This window comes from Cyrtonyx montezumae, unplaced genomic scaffold (genome assembly GCF_038088225.1).
Source record: "Cyrtonyx montezumae isolate F1298 unplaced genomic scaffold, pur_monq_1.0 scaffold_16, whole genome shotgun sequence".
Taxonomy (NCBI): domain Eukaryota; kingdom Metazoa; phylum Chordata; class Aves; order Galliformes; family Odontophoridae; genus Cyrtonyx; species Cyrtonyx montezumae.
This window is the reverse complement of record NW_027071892.1, coordinates 567,666-588,926: the sequence shown is the minus strand read 5'-3', so window position 1 is coordinate 588,926 and position 21,261 is coordinate 567,666. Positions and strand designations below refer to the sequence as shown.

General features: G+C 41.2%; 1 protein-coding gene across 21 annotated transcripts in view; it reads right to left on the bottom strand.

Annotated features, from left to right (window-relative positions):
- The window catches only part of MAPK8IP3 (mitogen-activated protein kinase 8 interacting protein 3), an 82,307-nt gene that overhangs the window by 49,031 nt on the left and 12,015 nt on the right, over positions 1 to 21,261 (bottom strand). For 9 of the 21 annotated variants that reach the window (XM_065732270.1, XM_065732251.1, XM_065732252.1 and 6 more), the window contains exons 2-8: positions 20,223 to 20,343; positions 19,380 to 19,450; positions 18,133 to 18,224; positions 12,601 to 12,624; positions 9,678 to 9,822; positions 4,730 to 4,976; positions 1,990 to 2,092 (exon numbers count right to left, since the gene is read on the bottom strand). In XM_065732270.1, coding sequence (XP_065588342.1) covers positions 1,990 to 2,092; positions 4,730 to 4,976; positions 9,678 to 9,822; positions 12,601 to 12,624; positions 18,133 to 18,224; positions 19,380 to 19,450; positions 20,223 to 20,343 — 803 coding nt within the window. The other 12 variants (XM_065732256.1, XM_065732259.1, XM_065732273.1 and 9 more) reach the window with 8 other exon arrangements.

The following is a 21,261-nucleotide window of genomic DNA, read 5'->3' as shown; positions in this document are numbered from 1 at the left end:
TTTCTCATATGTCAGCAAAATGTACTTCATTAAAGGTAAATCAAAGTTAATGTTATCTAATTACATCATATGGAAGCACATTTTTACATCTTCTCTAGGAAGAATCATCTTGCACGCCTTGGCAGTCTCATGGCTCGAAGAGAAGACAGCCATTGAAGGAAGGCATAATAAGAGAGTGAGGTGTGCTGTGGGATTGACAGTGCCTACTCCAACAATCGGTGTTGAAGAGGGTATAATTGCTTCTAAGTGCTGTGCCATGTACAAGGGGAACCAGCCTGTACAATCTTTCCAGCAGCCTAGCAAAAAGGCCAGCACCACTGCTTAACATCCCACATTCTACAGCTTTGTTCTTAGGTAAATCAGGTCTGTGATCAAGCGTGGAGACTACAAATGTGTGACAGTAGCTGTCTCTGATATTTAAGAGGTGCAGCACATTGCAGAGAAAAAGAAATAAACTGCATTAACTACAAAGCTACCAAGGTACCTAAGAACACTAAGGAGTACTGATGGGTGCCATAACTGCATCAGAACTAAAGAGCTGATGCAGTCTAACAGGCAGCACAACTGACAAGAAGCAACCAGCATTCAAAATCTGACCTGAAGACATCATTCAGCTTTAGCACTCCACTTTCTGAAACAATACATTTTCCAAAAATATTCTACTTTTAAAGAAGCAGCTCCAGAGTCCTGTAGCTTTCAGTATCTCCACCTGGATCAGAGATCACTGCCTGAAGAGCTCCCAGTGCATCAATACTCTCCACTCCCATCTTTTCTTCAGGTTCAAACCAATTACTGGTGTAACCACAGCAGTTACTTTTGCCTTCCTCACACAGACCTGTTCTGGCTACCTAGATTCATCCTGCAGCTGACTAACAATTGTCCACACATCCTACTTACTCTGAAGGGAGTTTAACTGAGAAAGGCATTTATTACTGCTGCTCACATACACTTTTAGAAGATTAGGGGAGAGTGTCCAACAAGTGCAATCCAGTTCATATTTGGTCTGTGAGGGAATCTTGCTGTAGCTTTGTCAGAGTATTATTTTCTGCATACTTTTTTGCTGTCATACTGCCAGGCTACCCACTGGATAAAAAACAAGTAAAAAAAAACAAGTAAAAAAAAACCCTACAAAATTATCTAGACCTTTGTAAATGAATCAAGGAAGCTAGACTAATAATTCTAGTCTATTATATGCTTCTCAGATATATATGGAGCTAAAATTAATAACCTTTAGCTCTCCAGCTGAGCACAAGCCAGGTTCTAGGCAGGAACCACACTGACTGATCACTTCCCATTTAAACACACTATCCTCTGTTTGTCCAAGGCATCCCTTTAACCTCAGGCCTGTGTCTTCAGTCCTTATTTGAGCTATAAGATAGGCATAATTGCCCTTATCTTTGTCTGCTGCTGCTACTGAGTATTCTCTGCACCTAAGGCATCCCCTCCTTGTCTGGGGCTGCAAATGGAGCCTACTAGCACCCTGCTCCAGTCCTGTACCCTACTCAATGATGGGAGCTGCCCACTGGGGTTGCTCCTGTTTGTCCTCCCTTCCACAGCAGCCCTGCTCCTGTTCTTCCATCACTTAAAAAAACAAACAACAAAAACCCCACAAAACTAAAAGCCTTGAGGCTTTAAACTGTATTTAGAACTGATCTCATTAGACAAATGTATCTTTTTCCTCTCCCTGAAAACTTAAGCTCATGTTTTCTGTGCTTAACCTTTAGTTACTATGCTTCTTTGCGCTCCCTGGTCTAGCAAGGCAACCTAACCCATCTCAAAGCTGCCTGGACCTGGGCCAGTCAACAGAATACCAGCCTAATATGTGTATTCCCTGGAGAACTCAAAGAAGGCAAACATCCCCTCATTTTTGCATCAAGCAGGATATATAGATTTTCTGAAACAGCTACATCTTTAACTCTGAACCACAGTATCTAGTCTTCACTCAGAAAAACAAGATAAGAGGCCAGGAGCGGAAAGTCAGACAAATACCTGTTACCAGGGCGTTCCAGACGGGGATCTTGACACATATCAAGCTCGGGAGTAGAGTCTATGATGTCCTGAACATCAGACCACTCGTCACTGCTTCCCATACCTAGGTGAAACAACACATGATCTACAGTTAAAAGTGCTCCTTCTGCAGCTTCTAATACCATGGCTTGAGAATTTCACGATATAATCATTAAAATAGAAACAGAAAGCAGCAGATCACCTGGAGTTCCAAATGTACCTGTGCTGGAAAGATACCTTCATATCTTTAGGGCAGAAAGACCATAAGCATGCCACCTCCAATACGACAGTGCCATCAATATAGCTGGCTTAGATCCTCATCAAAACGTAACAACCAGAAATACTTAATCCACTAAAATAACTTCCATATCATCTTTTAACGGATCAGTAAAAATTCTTCAGTCACTGTGTAGACAGCCAAAATTGTATGGCTTCACAGAGAACACTCTAGCTATGAACTGGCTTTGGCTCATTTAAATACAAATAATAAGTCAACACAAATTCTTAAATCTACAACTAGTTTAGCTATCAAGTAGAGTGAAATTTCACTTAGAAACTGCATTGTACAATGCATGAAATCTAGTCTGGTTTCTGTATTATATATAGCTTGAGGTCAATATATGAGGAAGAACGTAAGGAATTTCCCCCTCCTGTCAATTTACATGTAACAGAAACCAAAATGTTCAAAAGCTGAGGCAAGCAACATAAACACAATGACCGTTTACAAATGAAATTCTTGAAGGATTAAGGACATCATCTGTACGTTAGTCCCTTTAATGTGTCAGAGGTGACATTTCTGTCCTCTCCAAACTGCCTCAGAAGCCAAATATACAAATACTACAACAATGGAAGTGTTCATTCCTTGGTTTAGGCTGGCACTGTGGGTTAGCTGGCAAGCAATGACATGCTGAAGACAAAGCTTCATGTGTTTTTGTTGCCAAATTAGGCATCCATACACAACAGTTCTCAAGCTCACAGAAACAAATAGTTCCTTCTCTTTTCAACCTGGAAATCTTTGCAAATACCAAATACTTTTGAATATATTTTTTGTAGTTTCCTCTTTAAGACATTTGCATCACTAACAGACATTTTAATAACAGATGAATTGTAACTACATATTCTATGCAAGTAACTGAATTTCTCCACACCACAGAGATGTGTTCTGCATTACATGTGAGAAACAGCTGAACAGCAGAGCACACAAAGAAAGACACAACTATCTGCCTCAAGCATATTCTACGCTATGATCCAAGAAATTTAAACTTCTACACGCGCATTTCCTTCAGAATTAAAAGAGAGCTCCTGATGGTAAACAGTCTTCTCAGAAGCAAATGTAAATTAAGGACAATTATTTATAGTACCTTTGAACTACTGAACTCTGAGAAATACTGTAGGGCAAACTTAACTCTGAAGCAAATCCAAAATCAACACTAGACCTACTAAAGCAATTTCCTTTTTCTTGCACATACAATAAAACTTATTCTTGTTAGCTCTGACTTCTGATCTCAGTCACCACATACACGTTCAGTTCCTTTGTTACTAATGCCTACTGACTTGCCCTGAAGCCAGGATACACAAGAAATAACAGTTTCACAGTTGACTATGCAGAAGCCATACACCCTTATACTACGCTGGTTTCTGGCAGACTGAAATCCATGATGTTGGAAGCTCCTTGGCTGCTAATAAAAATACAGAATGGGACTCATCTTATAGTCTTAATTTGTTAGTAATCAGCTGGTGAATGTTAGCACCAGAATTTCCTCTGTATTACAGAGAAAAAGGTTCTGGATCTGATGCTAACCTCAGAAACCTGTGCTCACTTGTCTGCTAGTGCACAGACTTTTTCCTTATGGTCATCACTGAGTTTAACTTAAATTCAAAAAGGATCAAAAATGACATGTAAGAACCATACCACTTCTCATTTCTGAAGGCTGCTGCAAGTCTAAACACAATACAGCCTCACAGATGCTGATACATACTACATCAGTACTGCTTTATTAAACAGCACTGAAAGTAGCTTTTCTCATGTTCTTACATTCTTTTTTTTCTTTCAGCAAGCAAAAGGCTTAGGTGATGGCTTTCCTCAATAGATGTCATTAATTCAATCTGCTCCAGGATTTAATTCAATCCTGCTCCAGGACTCCAGGAAGTGGAAAAGAAATAACTGTAACTTTCCAAAGGTTCCTTAAGTGAGAAAAAGACTAAGAGAAAACAACTTATTTAGCTTTGAAAAGCAGCTGGATGGGAATATAATTATTACTTTAAAATACATCAGTGTTCAAGGTAAATACATGGGAGGGAAAATAATTATTTAACCTGACTGACATTTTTGGTATATAAACAGCTCAGTACAAAATACTTGAGAATAAATCCAAAGAAAAAAAATTAACGATGTTTTAACTAGAATATTGATGAGGTCCAGAAACGGCTTCCCAAAAGCTTTGACAAAGATGGGACTTGCTTGCTCATGAAAGGGGTTCTATGACATGGATGTACACACCTGCATAGAAATGAACTCAATAGCCTACTGCCACCCTCTATACCTGTGAAAATATTCATGTTATTAACTTTTTTTACAATTCATTACTCAGGAAAAAAGCTCACATCTAATTCTATCTGAGATTACCCTTCAGTCTCCCAGCCTCCTCCTGCAACACAAGGAGGCAAGCACTGTGAAGTAAATTGCTTTAATGATCAAATATGCAAGCTCCAGCTCCCATACCTATGCTGACATTCCTCATCTCCTGCGTGACCTGGACTTCCATGTTCCGGCTGTTCCGCTTTTCTCGTGTCCTCTTGTTGCTCTTAGTCATGCCACTGTATTCACTGATGGGTTGGATGCTCTCATTCAGGGGTGTGACAGCAGCAGAGGGCACAGATGATGTGGGAGTGTTGGACTTGGTTCCAGTGGTGCTCGGTGTGGCAGCTGCTGAGGACTGCCCAGATTCAGACATTTCATCTTGGGGACACTATGGCAATTCCAGGGTAAGGAAAGAATAAAAAGGGAAAAGCAAAGCTATATATTTCAGTTAATCTCCTATTTGTTGGCATATGGCTGCCTCAGAACATTAAGCAAAAGGAGCCTTGCTCACTGTACCAACTAAACATCCAACATTCACTGGTAACATATGGCTCTGCAGCCAAAACAGCACTGAGTTCTCATGCTTAACTCAGCAAGCAAATCCTACCTGTGAAAGGAGTGACATCCTTCTTTTACTATGAAGACTTATTTCACAAGTCACATAATTATATGACCTCTTCATCATGCACCTCTAAGATGGCCTTTTCATAAATGAAAAGCACCTCCAATTGCCACTGACTACATCAGAAACTGAAGGGCTTTGGCACTTGCAATAAGCCAGGACAGCATTTCCCAAAACTGGAAGGTGACACGGATGTTGCTTGGGAAAGATTTGACCTCTTAGAGGATCCAGAAACTGTCATTATAGTAAGTCACTAACATAACCAGGATGAGAATCCCTTGTGTTGATAGAACAGCAGTGTATTTCTGAAACCAAACTGCAGAAGCAAAGTGGATATCAAACTGATAGTCTGATTTTGCTAGCAGGGTAAGACACAATGTTATGTAGAAGCTAGCCAGGCATGGGTCTGGCTTTACAACACAGCAGAAACAGGTGTGGTCTCCCCAGATGACAAGGCAAGACCCAGAAACTCAAAAATAAGAAGCTGATGAATTAACATAGGTGACAGACTTCCACTGCAGAATGTGCACAAATGAGCCTCAGCTTTACAGACATTACAGCTCCATTTCTTGTAACACCTCTTGAAAAACATGGGATATTTGTAAGGCTCTCTGAGGATTTTAAATTGCAGCCCTTGTTTGTCAATAAAAGTAGTAATGCTTCAAAGTCAGCCAATTAATGTCTTGACCGATGCAGTAATCATTCCAAGGCCCAAATGAGATCTTTCTTCATGGCAGCCCACTCTAATTGCTGCCTGCAGGGAGACAGCAAAATGAACTTGGAGAGTTATATGTGCTAATGAGTTGCAATTGGGTGCAGTGACGTTCAGCAGCTATACACCCAGACTCAGCTATAATCGTCATTGCTTGCCTCTCCCCGCCTGTGCAACTGCTACAAAGATTCAGACTGCTCAGCAGCTGCTTCAAGGACTCCCAACCTAGGAGCTGTGATGCTGGTTTACTCCACCGATTTACAAGTCCTGTTCTACTGTACCGATATTAACTACACAACATAACAAAACAATTCAAGATGGGATGAGAGAAAATAGTGAAATATATTAACCCTTTGCAGCCTTTTTTTTTTTTTTTTAATCTGGAATCTTACTAATACCTTCCTTTAATTAGACTGGCCTCTGTTTGCTTATACTAAAATACCAAAGTATACTGTACCAAAGAATTCAAAGGTTTTATACTGCATCTGTGCATCTATTAAAAAAACCAAAGATTTATTTTTAATATGGCACCATTCAATAAAATCGATGTTTTGTTTGGTTTCTGCACTGTCAGTCCAAATAGTCCCCATATTCCCACATGCATGTTCCAATTGTCTCCCTGCACATTTTACAAAGAAAACTGAGATAGAAACATTTTACATGTGGAAAGCTCACTTCTCATCTCTACTTCAGTTTCTTGTTATGTGAGCTACTTTTCTATCATATGAAGAAAAAAATACCACCCTCAGTTTTTGGGAATGTGATCCAGTAAGCCTTATAACAATTCAGCTACAATTTATCTGCTGTGCTTTCTGTCATACAAAAGGACAAAGAGTACCAAGTGTAAAGTGCAATCATAAAACCTCTTCCCCACCCAAACATAACTTCTGTTGGATTAACAGATTCAGAGCTTCTTCTTGTACCCACAACATGTAAGCATAACCAAAGTCTATGAGGATTTTAGCACTGCAAAAGAGACATGCAGATGAGAAATGCAGATGAGACCATACGTAATTTTTTGCACTTAGAATCTAATGTCATATAGAAATTCTACATAATTGGTGTCTATAGAGTGATATTTGTATTGAAAACACATCTTGTAGCTTCTTCTCACCCAAAACACATCAGGGAATAATTACATGTGTTTTTCACTTACTATACGATTGATTATATATCGATAGTTTATAGCCATCTAGAGACTGTTTTATTAAGGCCACCAGCCTGCCCTGGAGAAATTCCTCCCAAACGTAAACACTATCAAGGCACTCTTCTTTTCATTGCGGAAGCTCTATCGACTTTTCTGGTATCTTCCTTCTATTGTCCTTATGATTGCTCCATTAATGCCTAATATTATACTAACTGTACAGCTCTCCTCTAGAGTCTAGGAGGCATACATAGCTCACCCAAAGAATGCTCTCTACAACCACCACTTACCTACAGCCATACCTGTCAACCTCCTAAACATCAAATGTGTAGCAGTGACCTCCAAAATGCATTGCAAAGGCTCAACATTCATAGCAGTCATATGTCACCATGAGTAGTCACAATTGTATGGTTATAACACTGAAAGCATAGTACATAAAAACAAAAAACGTTAAGGAATTTCATCTCAAAATTATTATGTAAAATAAATGTGCAACTAAGCATAAAAATAAAATAAGACAGCAACTTAAATAGAAAATAGTGATAATAAGTATACAAGGACAATTAAAATATACTAACATATGGCTTCCATGAAGAAGGAAAACTAGACAGAAAAGATACATATATTGGAAAAGTAAGTTATGTGTGTGTCTGTAGTTGAGGTCAACAAAATACCAGAGCAGATGAAGAAAAAGCAAGGAGTACCTGAGCACCACTGCTGAGATTTCAGTCATGCAGATTAGTTGAGAAATAGCACTTTAGTCCAAGAGTGTGCAAGTAGCTCGCAGGAGGAAAATTTTCCGTTCCCAATTGCAAATCCATCAAGTCAACTAATCAGTCCTTTTTATTACTCATAGGTTCGTTTGTTCCATACTCTTAGGAAATCTGCCACAACACACTAGCTATCCAATTTTTCCACAGCCCAAGCTCTATCTGCACACTATCAGCTGACCTCCTTAATGCATTTCCCACTGCTGAATTTTCCTAACAAGCAGCAACACAAATCCCAGACCTGTCCCATCAATTACACGCAAATACATCTCTGTCCAATGTTCTCATTTTACCAGAAATTGACTTTTCGCCTGACACCACCAATAATAAATTATAAAGTGATCAAGTCAGTAATTCTCCATTACCTGAGCTTGGAAACCAAAGCTTACAATCTATCTGGATTCCTATTATATTCTCCTGAAATGCAGATCCTGAATTACTGATGAGTTTCACTCAGCTCTCACTGAAAACCTTCCAGAAGCTCTGCAATGGTACAGATCAAAGAATTATGCCTTCTGTCTGGAAGGTAGATCTAACCTCAATTACCTTTCAGCTCCTCTTGAGGCTTACACCCTCCACATGAGTCTGATTACTAGAGAGCTTGATACTGCATTTATTCAAATCAGAGTGCACTGTTCAGAGCTCCAAAGCAATAAATTATTTCCAAAAGTAGAAGTATGGTCTCTGTGCATTTTGGTTGCTGTGTGCATACCTGCAGCACTGTGCTTGCATACCCTAGTCTACTATCTGAAGCCATACCTTCACATCCTCATCCTGCTGCACTGTGGTTTTGCTATTCCCTAATCGCAGCAAAGTTCTCCAGATCTGAGTGCAGGATCTGACTAGCACTTTGCAAGATATTTTAAAAGCAGATGAGAAGCTTTGCAGAGAGTACATACTGCAAGCATGAATGCATTACTGGCTGTCCAGCCTGTCACCAGGCACCTGGGAAACATCATTCAGAGAAAAATTTGGTAGGATTCTGAGCAAAGACTTTGAGAAATCTACAGGTACAGCATGTGGGAAATGTGGCTCATCACGCGTAGCCTAAACTGCAAAGAAATGCACAGATCAGACAGCTAAGAGCACAACCTCTGGGTCTTTGGCTTAAGAGCAGTCTCCAAATAAAAGAGTGGAGCACCTGAAGCTACAGTCACAACTATCCAGCTGCATCAGTGAAGCTGCCAAGCTGTGAGGCTTCTGGCAAGCTCCAATGAAGAAAGCCAGTGCACTGAATGTGACAAGTATATTGGATGTAGACAATGCAAGTCTAGAGCCACAGATTAGATGTCTTAGGAAGAGCTTTAAGCACAGTGCAGGACTTGGGCAGTCAGAGAGGTTTAGTACTCCTTTTAAAATAGGAAAACAGGAAGGTCAGAAAAGCAATAAGACAAAAAGAACAATCGCAGAATAGTGAGTGCAACCCTATGCCTGACCCCAGCTGAGGAGCAAAAGCCTAGTTCTTATCAAGGGGAAGAGAGGTGAAACGTTCCATGTTTCCTCTCACAAATAAGCTAAAAAAGGTGAAGGTTTTGATTTTCCTATATTCCTAGCTGCCTCCAAACACACTCTTTTCAATCTGGGGCCAGCCAAGTAAAGGAGATTAACACTGAGACAAGGAGGTAACAAGCATGAGGAGCTGTATAAATCCCTCCCACATTGTACACCAAATCTGTGATAGGACATCCTCAGCCCAGCATAGACATCACAGAAGTAAATGCACAGCAGGAAGAGGCTGCAAAAGGTTATGGACATAGGTTAATCTCCACCTTAATGAAAACATGGGATGCTATTGACAGTGGCAGAGTGGGAAACCCTTGCACTGTGGTGGTCTATAAAACCTTGTAGCTGGAGTTGGACTGCAGCTGGCCGAGGTCACTCAGGTGCCAGTGGTCCAGTGTTGGGATGATCTTGGCCCCAATCTGACCACGTACCATGCCATCCGTGAGGGGGAAGACATTCAGAGAGTTAGGACGTTCCTTCCTGCTAAACAAAGAAACAGAAAGAGAGAGGGAAAGCCAATCTGTTAGTTGTTTACAAGGTTCTTACAGAAAAGAAACAGCACACTAGCTCAAGCGAAATTATTAGTTATTAGGCACTGAACTGCACTCCTCCTAATTGAGCAGCTGTGTGGATTCCCAACCCTCACAGCTCCTTGGTGCTGTCTGTTCAGACCAAGACTGTCTACTGGTAGAGCCAACATCTTCCTAGAAAGTTAAAGGGGGTCAAGTGACCAAAACAGGCACAACTGACATCACCATCCCCATGCAGTGTTTTAAGGAAATGCAAAAGTGCCAGGAATTTAAATTGAGCCAATTTAAACCAATGTATCCTATGAGAAATGGATGTACTGTGGGAAAACAAGCCACAGCAGACAGTCCCACAACAAAAAGGTCAACACTGACCCAGGAAAGAGGCTGAAGTGAGTCATCTACATGCCAGTTTTGTACATTCCACCCCAAATCTGGTTTGCATCAACAGCAGAAATCAGTGGGTTTCGGATCATTTCCACTACTAAGCAGGCAAAGCAATACTTGCAGTCTGTGATCCTCTGGCTGCGTCCAACTACAATTCACTCAAAATTCAGAATTTAAACAAACTTATAAATAAACACATCACTCATAAGGTTAGAAGTCTGTAATGTTTTCTTCATCACTGTATTTTCTGGTAAATGCAGGTGACCAGCGAGCTGTGGATTTGATTCTGAATATGCAAGCTGGCACAGATTTTGGGACCACGTTCCAGTGGGAAAAAATGTTAAGCAAGCAGTGAAGGTGGAAAATCAAGGAAATAAAGTATCTTGTCAGTATGAATACTCCAGAAACAGGGCAGCAAAAGCATCTCATTGCAAGAAACTGATGCACCTCCCTTCTCTATCAGGCTGCTCCTGGACGCAGCAGTCATTTTACCAAGACTCAGCTAAGCCACTACCGTCATAGGTGGGACTAGGTGACCTCCAGAGGTCTCTTCAACCCAAACTGTTCTATGATTCTGTGGTCTATCAACATGGGTGAAAACAAGAGCAGTTGGACCTAAGCCCCCCCAAGTCCTACTCAAACACACTGACATGGGGGTAGGGGCAGAAAAGAGTTCATTTATAAAGCAAAAGCGATTTGTCTAATAGAATAGACAAATGCTCAGCCTTTCCATTCTGAGCACTGTCCAGCTGACACAGCATGCTGCATGGTTGTGTCAGTGTGGCTCCTGCTAGGAGTGGCTGCTTGCTGTGTCCCATCTGGGAAAAGCAGAACAAGCTGAAAGGAATTTTCAGTGTGGTCCAGCAGGGAGATTAGGGAAACACTTTTCTTAAGAATCTCCATTAATATCTTCTGAAAATCCTAACGATTAATACAGAGAAGTTTCATAGATAAACCTCCTTACAAAAGCAGCATATAGCTATGAAAATGATGATCCTAAGGGCATCACACTTCACAGCTGTATTATAGCTTGAGAAAAGTTCGTATAGTTCAAAAATACTCTTAAAAAACGATTTATTTCTGCAAAACAAGTGGTGCAGTCAGAATATAAACACTTCTGTGATTATACTTTTATGGCTTAACATGGCTACACTGCCACTTACAAGAAATAAGGGCCATCCCAAACACATGCTGTCACTGATGATAAATTATACTTCCTCCTTACATAATATGTCAGATCCCCACTGAATGTACACAGACAAACTTCACTATCCTTGCTAATGAAGAAGTATGAAGTCTGAGTAGTAACAGAAACTGTAGGATCTTTAGGAAAGTATTTTGATGTAGACTGCTAGGAAAGCTGCATTTTAAAATTTCATTCTGTTGTTTCTCTGGAAATATTTTCCAGCCCTGTCTGCATCTCCCAGGGAAGAGCAAAAACTGCAGGAAGACTAACTTCAGTTTTACAGTCCTGAGGTTGGTGTTACCAGTCCTCAGAGTAGTTCAGAATATCCTCAGGGTTGGTATAAATTTTCAGTGTTGACTACAGCCCTTCAGAGCGACGTTCATACACCCACCCTGGACTCCTAGTCTAGGAGGACTCTGAGCACTTGGTTAGCTCCACCTTGCGTTGCAAAGCAAACAGCAAATGCCTCCATAAGGGTTTGCAGTAGCCAAAACCTGGATCAGAATGCTCCTTCTGTAATAGCCTAAAGCTTAGAAAATGTAACAGAACTACTAGGTTTGCCATCATTAAAAGATAGGAACGGCCCTCTTTGTAGGCTGAGGGCGCAGAACTCACTGCCTTGCTCAAAGTCAGATATGCTTTCTGACAGTTAATGGTGACATGCATTTCCTGCCCTGCCTAGAAAATATACATATTTTGTACTCCTACAGGAAGTGTTCAAGAAACTAGTAGATGTGGTAGGAAGGAACATGGTTTAGTAGGGAAATATTGGTGGTAGGACAGTCGGATTAGATGACTGGAGGTCTTTTCCAACCTTGGTGATTTGATGATTCTAAGTTAACAGAGAAAAGACAACTTTTTAGAATATTCTGGAAAGCGAAGTGCAGATGTCCAATCACACAGGGATGATCCTGGTTTGGGACCCAACCTCTGCACCTTCTGCTTTTGAGTGCACAAGCTCATTCCTGATGCAGCAGCTTGCTGGCTCCCTCCGCACTAGTCAAGAGAAGTGTACCACGCTTAAGTGAATCTAATGCAGATGTCAGTACACAAAGAGGGCAAACAGGCCAGCACAGAACCTTTCAGCATCATGCCATGGCCACCCAACAGTCACCTCTAGAACTACAATTAACAAAGTCAAGATGCAGCAATAGGATTTACCTTTTCCTCCACGACTGGCGATGACTGCAGCAACAAAGGAAACAGCCAAAACAGAGCAGCAATTGCACAAAAAGCAAGAAAAAAACAAAACAAAGCAACACCTATTAGAGAATGAGGGTCATGCAAATATGCAGCCCTGTCATAGACAGTATATGCATGCATTCTAATTTACAGTACTTGAAGTATATTCACTATGCTCGTTCCCCTCCTGAGATGACACACATACCCCAGCAGTTCTTGCATCATCTTCCCTCAAGTGACAAACAAGCATCGTTGGTGTATTTAAGGTATTATGCAAATATGCACCTATATAGCCTATATAACCTATATAAAACACACCCATGCACATCCACAGGTGAAGGTAACTGACTGCACACACAAACACCTAGGAAGATGGTGAGAGATTACACTCATATCCCCTCCTAAACACATCAGTGTACCAACACACAAATGTTGGTGTTCACCCACACGCAGCTGTGCAGACACAAGAACACACATCCCTCACAATTATACAAACACAGCACACACACAAACAGTGCAAAGCTTGAAGATTAAGAAGACCATTTCTAATTTGTTCCTACAGACTCAGATGGAGGTCTGGCAGGTGCTTTAACAGACAGAGATCTCTTTTTTTTTTTCTCTCCATTTTTCCAGGAGTCTAGTAATATGTCACGTGTAAAAGTGTTCTTCCAACACAGAGGCAAACCTTAATGAAACTTCTGCCCTTTACACCAGAGAATGGTGATCTTACAGATATAACTAGTAAACACTTCTCACTATGCATTTCATTCACTGGATGGTAACAAAAAGCCACAACTAATTTTATCTTTTTCACAATTAGGGAAGAAAAAACTCATCAAAAACAGTTTCTACCATGCAGTCCATTCTTAATTTGCCACAAGCATAGTCAAACAGGGAGGAAGGTCAAGCCAGCTTTTGCCTGCAATACTTTTATATTTTACCATCTAAGTAATTGCACAGATACACTATTATTTACAGAAAGAAAACTGGGGAGGGAAAAAAGTCTAATACACATTACAACTGTGACCAGGATCAGTTTGGGGTAGAGAAGGAAAACAGAAACAGCCTTTGACAGGAGCTGTCAGGAACATGTGCTCTCACAGTCCTAAAAACAACTACAATCTACCAGTTTTCACACCATGCCTTCTCCTCCTATACATGTTGTACCTGTCACTGCTTGCCAAAGGAGGCTATCATCTAGCTTCTGCTCTATTTTCCCTCTATAGATTTCTATACATGTCCATATTTTTCCATGGGAAAAGCATCATCTTCAGTTGGGAATTGGACAGAATGCTAGACTCCAAACACTATTCTGTGATCAGTTTTATTGTTCTAAGACACTCTCTGATGTGACACTAATTTACTGCTTTGCAGAAACCACAGCATGGAAAACTCACTATTCAGTCCACTTAACAACAACTAACACAACCTTTAGTTATTCCTCTCTAGAAGACGTACATTAAGATGCTCTTTCCTGGAAGGACTATTCAGCCATCAGAAGAGGAAGGGTAAATTAACTGTGGCATCCCCTCCCTTATTTACATGCTGTAAAAAGGCTTTGGGAGTTTTACAAATGAGATCATCAATTTCTTGTCACTCAATTCAGTGTAAATGAAGAATTCTTGCACTACTATTTTCCTGCTGTACACTCGTATTGCAGCTAAGGCTACAAGTATCTTTAATTACTATGGGATACAATAAAATAGTAAAACAAAACTTTAGTGTTTGCTTGCCTTTTTAAAAACAAACAAGCAAGCAAGCAAACAAAAACTCTGAAGGAGCAAAGGTCACAAAGCAGTTGCTCTTGTTTAATATCTTTATTGATGACCTAGACGAGGGAATTGAGCGTACCCTCAGTAAGTTTGCAGGTGACACCAAGTTGGGAGGATGTGTCAAACTGCCTGAGGGTAGGGAGGCCCTTCAGAGGGATTTGGATAGGCTGAACAGCTGGGCTGAGCTCAATGGGATGAGGTTCAATAAGACCAAGTGCCAGGTCCTGCACTTTGGCCACAATAACCCCATGCAATGCTATAGGCTTGGGGCAGAATGGCTTGAAGAATGTAGAGAGGAAAAGGACCTGGGGGTGTTGGTTGATGCTCGGCTGAGCCGGCAGTGTGCCCAGGTGGCCAAGAAGGCCAACAGCATCCTGGCCTGTATTAGAAATAGTATAGCCAGCAGGAGCAGGGAGGTGATCATCCCCCTGTACTCAGCTCTGGTACGGCTGCACCTCGAGTACTGTGTTCAGTTTTGGGCCCCTCACTACAAGAAGGACATTGAGGCCCTGGAGCGTGTTCAGAGAAGGGCAACAAAACTGGGGAGGGGTCTGGAGCACAAGTCTTATGAGGAGCGGCTGAGGGAGCTGGGATTGTTTAGTCTGGAGAAGAGGAGGCTCAAAGGAGACCTTATTGCACTCTACCACTTCCTGAAGGGGGGTTGTGGTGAGGAGGGGGTGGGCCTCTTCTCCCTGATAAATAATGACAGGACGAGAGGGAATGGCCACAAGTTGCGCCGGGGAAGATTGAGATTAGACCTGAGGAAACATTTTTTCTCTGAAAGAGTGGTCAGGCACTGGAATGGCCTGCCTAGGGAGGTGGTTGAGGCACCATCCCTAGCGCTGTTCAAGAAGCGTTTAGATGAGGTGCTAAGGGATTGGATTTAGTAGTTGGGTAGGGATAGTGATAGGAGGATGGTTGGACTAGATGATCTTATAGGTCCTTTCCAACCTTATGAACTTATGAACTGCTCATTTTGGAAAAATAGTTCCACAGAGGATTCCCAGCTCTAAGGTTTGTTTCTATGGCTACGGAAAGAGGTCAGCCAGACCAGAATGCTCCTGTTCCAGTTCCTTTTAGATCTGATACAGAACTGTACTGTCCATCTGAGAGTGTATGTAGGAGAAAACCTAGATAAGCCTCTCTGTCTCTTGAGTTTAGGGTACAGCTGCTTAATTGCAGCTATATTGCTGCCTGAGATGCTGCTGAATATTTTTCATGGCAGGGGAGCTGAGCCATCTCTGCCAAACAAAAGAAACAGGAGCACACACTGACACTTTGCTTCCAGCTATGCTGCACCCTGCCTGCTCAGCAGCTCACAGTTCCCCCTGTTCCCAGCTGAGACATGGAGACAGCAACAAGAGATAAATGCAGACATCAAGACAGCTATTCTTTCTACAAACATCCATACCTTTCAGGTAGGTGGGAAAAGAGAGTTGGACTGACCAAGACCTAGTCTACCCTGTTTCTTCTCTACCATGTGTGTGCCTAAGAGCTCATACAAAGTAATCTGACAGCAGAAGTCTCAAACATAGATGTTCTGCAGTTACTGATCCCATTTTCCATCAGCATCCTCCCTTCCTTCTAACACAATGAACTTACGTTACCAACAGCTGTGAACAAAATTCCTGTTCCCAACACCAGCTCTGCATGCACACCAGTACCGAAACAGAGGCTGATCCCTCCACTTTCCTCTCATACAATGACACTCTGGCAAAATCATAGAATCACAGGGTTGGAAATGACTTATAAGATCATCTAGTCCAACCATCTTCTCATTACCACTGCTACCACAGGCTACTAAACCATATCTCGCAGCTCCTCATCCAGACGCCTCCTGAACACTTCCAGGGACAACGACTCCACGACCTCCCTGTGCAGACCATTCCAGTGTCTGACCACTCTCTAAGAGAAAAAGTTTTATCTTGTGTCCAATTTAAACCTCCTGTGATACAACTTGTGGCCATTTCCCCAGGGTTTTGTCTGTTGCTTGGGAGAAGAAGTCGAACCCCTCTTCACCCTAACCTCCCTTCAGGAAGTTGTAGAGTGCAATGAGGTCTCCCCTGAGTCTCCTCTTCTCCAGACTAAACAATCCCAGCTCCCTCAGCCACTCGTCATAAGACTTGTGCTCCAGACCCTCACCAGTTTCATTGCCCTTCTCTGGACACACTCCAGGGCTTCAACATCTTTCCTGTAGTGAGCGGCCCAAACCTGAACACAATACTCAAGATGTGACTTCACCAGTGCTGAGTAGAGGGGGATGATCACCTCCCTGCTCCTGCTGGCCACACTATTTCTAATGCAGGCCAGGATGCCCTTCTTGGCCACCTGGGCATGCTGTTGGCTCATGTTTAGCCGAGCATCAACCAACACCCTCAGTTCTCTTTCTTCACAATCATCTAGCCACTCATCCCCAAGCCTATAATGCTGCTTGGGGTTATTGCGGCCAAGGCGCAGGACCCAACACTTGGCCTTGTTGAACCGCATCCCATTTATCTCAGCCCAGCAATCCAACTTACCTAGATCCCTCTGTAAGGTCTCCCTACCCTCAGTCAGATCCACACCACCTCCCATCTTGGTGTCATCTGCAAACTTACTGAGAACATAAAGTGCTGACTGGGAAAGGAACATCGTGTGTATAAAGAATAACGCAGCAGTCCCATGCTCTTCTGAAAATTCATGTTTTCTACTTCTCTCTTTCCACATCCTTCAAGCCTATCTCCTGGGGGAAGGGGTTTGTGTCTCTTTTTTTTCTCCCCTTTTCTTCTTCACAAGATACACAGTCAAAACTTTGACAACACAATTTTTTCCAAGGCATGCTAATCCATCAAAAGGAAGCCACCGCTTCCAGGAAGCTTGCAATTCCTATTTCAAGACCTAACACCTCCTTCTTCTTTCTTGATCTCAAACCCAATGGACAGCCCAGTTTTGAAATGTTACAGATCTAAACATAAAGTACTAAAATATCCTTATTTTTCCTTTCGTTCTAAATAAATTTATTTTCTTTCTTTTTTTTCTTCATTTGAAATAATCTTTTTATATGTGTCAGTGACTTAATAGGCTGTGCTCAATCTGAACAGATTTACAGCATGCTCTATTTGTTTTATTACTTCTCTGATCAGCATTTATGGAACAACACTTTTTTTTTTATTTTCACACCCTGTGGGAAAAACTATTGATACATAGAACATATCTGTAATTAAACGATTGCAATTGGAACTTCTGTGCTTTAAATTTAGTCTAAGGCTCCAAAAAAATAGTGTTTTTTATATACTGAACTTCATTCCCACTACTGCCATTCCTTTAAACAGAGGCTGGTTCTTACCAGTTTGGAACTAAGAAAACAGAGGAAAAAAAATCACTTTCTTGGGCACAAGTAGGTCTACTGAGTGACTGACTCAGAGAAATCTCCTGTTGAAGAAACTGGGGAAGAAATTATATCCATTTCATAGATAAGTCTTTTACATGCTATCTGAGAATACAAACATATCTTTCCAGAAGACCTCCATCTGCAGCAGCACAATAAAGTTTCAGCTCTGTAACAGAACCCAAAATATTCCTCTCTGTCAAATCTTAGAGAACTTACTCACAACTCACCCTCAACTCATAACAAAAAGCTTCAGAAACAATCCATGCCCACAGGGAAAGATCCTTTGTCTGGTTTCTTTCTCTTGCAAATATGCACTCATTTTATAAGCTCCTGGATGGCAAACATTATATGGAGAGGTTATGGTCCTACCTTCTCCCAGGTAGACTGCCCTCAGTTTGATTATTTCCCCCAACCTGCTGCATCTTGGATCTTTCGATGTGTTCCACATATGTCTGGATCATCTGAGAAGAGGAGAAAAAACATGAGCCAAACATAATAAAATAAAAGACTCCATTGGATTCAATGATTGTCATAGGTCCCTTCCAACTTGGGACATTCTTTGGTTTCTGTTTTTTGAATATAGATATATATATATTACAGAATCCATTTCCAATTCTCCTTTTTTCTTTTTAAATATAAAAATGAGCACTCGTCTTTGCTTTTATTTTTTTTAAACTGGTGACATAAGTGAATGGACAAATCTGACAGAAAATCTGTCACAGAACTGTGTCAGAAGTGACTTGAACGTAGTCTTAAGCCATGAAAAAGTATGTCCAACAATCGAATAGATTTCCACAAGGCTGGTTAGCAGTGGGAGGTGAGGTAGGAGACCTCTGTTCACAGAATTACTGACCCACGAGGTTGGAAGGGACCTCTGGAGTCATGTTGTCCAATGACTCTATTTAGGCAGAGCCACCCAAAGCAGGTTGCACAGGACCATGCTCAGAGAGCTTGTGAATATCCCCAATTAAGGAGGTTCCGCAATTTCCCTACATAACCTGTGCCAGCACTTGATCACCTGCACATACAGTAGAGCTACTTGATGTACAGACAGAAGATCCTGTGTTTCAGTTCGTACCCTCTGACTCTTAGTATGGGAACTGCTGAATCACAGTCTGAACCACTGATTGGTTACCTGAGGTGAGCACCAAGTCAGCCATGGGGCCACAGGTGAAGGTGATATACCTGTGTGATTGGAAGGGGTGGAGCCTGGCTCCACCTCTCCCAAACCCCATTTAAGGGCTGCGCACCACCAGGGAAGGATCTCTTCTTGGAAATCCCTCCCATGTGGAGTCCCCTGCAAGCCTCAACATCCTGAAGGTGAGCCATCTTCTCTTTTGTATTATTTGTATACTGTCTATATAGAACTACTCAAAATATACCATCATCTATACTATTTCTTTGCGGAGTACCATCCTTAGGAGTTATTTACCCCACACTCCTGTACTGGCACCACCAAAAAGAGTGTGGCTTCATCCTTTTTGCACCCTCCCAATTTTGATGATCTCAAGGTTCAGAAGCTCTAGTCACCACCAGGATAAAACCAAATTCATTGACATGATTTTATGGGTAAGCGAAGAGTTTCTTTATTTAGAAGGAAACAGACAACAGCTTACCTCTGTGTGACGCTGATGTAAAGCATTATACTCTTTCTTCATTTCTGATTCACGCTCCTCCAACCGTGAAACTGCACAGAAAAGATTCCAACCATTAGCTAACATACACATCAGGTTCCTCAAAGAATTTATAAAAATCTCAAAACTTGTACTACATTTTCGGCACAGCATACCTATTTTGAATTCCTACCTTCTGAACAAAGCAAAAAGAAACAAAGTAATGCACATTAGAGTACATGGTTTTCATTACAAACTCACTTCAGATGCAGCTGTGTTTCCAAAAGAGGTAGGCCAGGTGGTGCTATATGAGTGCAAAAAGAGATCTTGAGCAGTAGCCTGGTGCCTTATAAATGTGGAGGTTTGACAACAATTTAAATTATCCTTTGGGGTAGGTGACTCCGGCTGTTTGAGCAGAAGTGTTACACAGAACATGATGGGAACCTCAACCAACAAAATGCAGTTCTGCTTATTAAGGAAATATTTGCATAAACAAATACATAAATCTGATTCATCTACATGAGGAAAAAAACAGGGAGATTCTGTTCAAGTACAAGAAGAAACTAGAAACCAGGTACCAAAAAATGGCCCAGATCACGCTGTTGGAGAGACTAAACATGCTCCATGTAAGAGAACCAATGAAACCTGTACTAAACTAGTGGGGATACATCCCACCCTGTAGATGGCTCAAAATTCTTATTCCTAAGAAAAGGACAGGTATAGATTTCAGGCCTTGAATAAATTACTTTAAAACAAATGACAAAAATAGCACATGAAAAATATATATGCAAGTATATGCTTACAAAAGGCAAACTATAATCATATCTGAAAAACAACTTTGCTTACTCTGATCTGCATAGTTTTTGGTCTTCAGCTCCAACTGTCGAGTCTGAAATTCAAGGTGTTCCACATGCATTTGTAGCTCTTTCTTCTCCTGTTCCAGTGCATCTTCAAACTCTATAAATTTCTGTACAGATAAAAATCAGAGGAGAGAAGGAAGAGGAGTAAATATAACATATCTGTGCTATGACTTTTCCCCTCCTCTCCTCCCATATTGTGTATGTATATATATACAGTAAGAGATAGGAATTTCTGTATGCTTTAAGTAGTACAACAGCATTTAATCAAACTATAAATAGTACCTTTATAATAGAAAGTACCTATCTTATGAAGGAAAGTTGAGGCAGTTGAGTTTGTTCAATCTCAAGAAGAAAAGGCACTAGACGGACCTCACTATGGCCTTCCAAAACTTGAAGGGAGAGTTACTTTTTACACAACCTGATAGTGATATGGGGCAATGGTTTTAAACTAAAAGAGGGGAGATCTAGATTAGATGTTAGGGGGAAATTCTTTACTTGGAAAGGAAAGGCCCTGACACTGCTGCCCAGATAGCTGTGAGTACCTAATCCCTAGAGGCATTCATGGCCATGCTAGATGGTGCCCTAAGCAGCCTGATGTGGCAGAGGGCAGCCAGCAGCAAGGGGTGCATAGAACCAAAAGGGCTTTAAGGTCCTTTCCAACCCAAGACATTCTATGACAAGGATGAAGAATACTGACATGAATCAAATTCATGCTTGCAGCCTCAGAAACAGCACAATTTCCAATGATTTACTGAAAGCAGATACTGTGGACACTATACTTCATTATAAACTTACAAATTAAGCACAATCAGAGCTGGCCAAAGAAAATACAAAGTAACAAAAACCATGTAGCCTTATAGACTTTTTAAAGATACCTTAAAATAAATGAGATGTACTATTTACGGAAAACTACATTCAGAATTAAAATGCCCAGAGTACTACATTTAAAATCTGAACAGCAAATTTGCTGACTGCATTCTTTCACTTTAACACTGACAAGAGAAAAAAAACACAGTGCTGGTTAG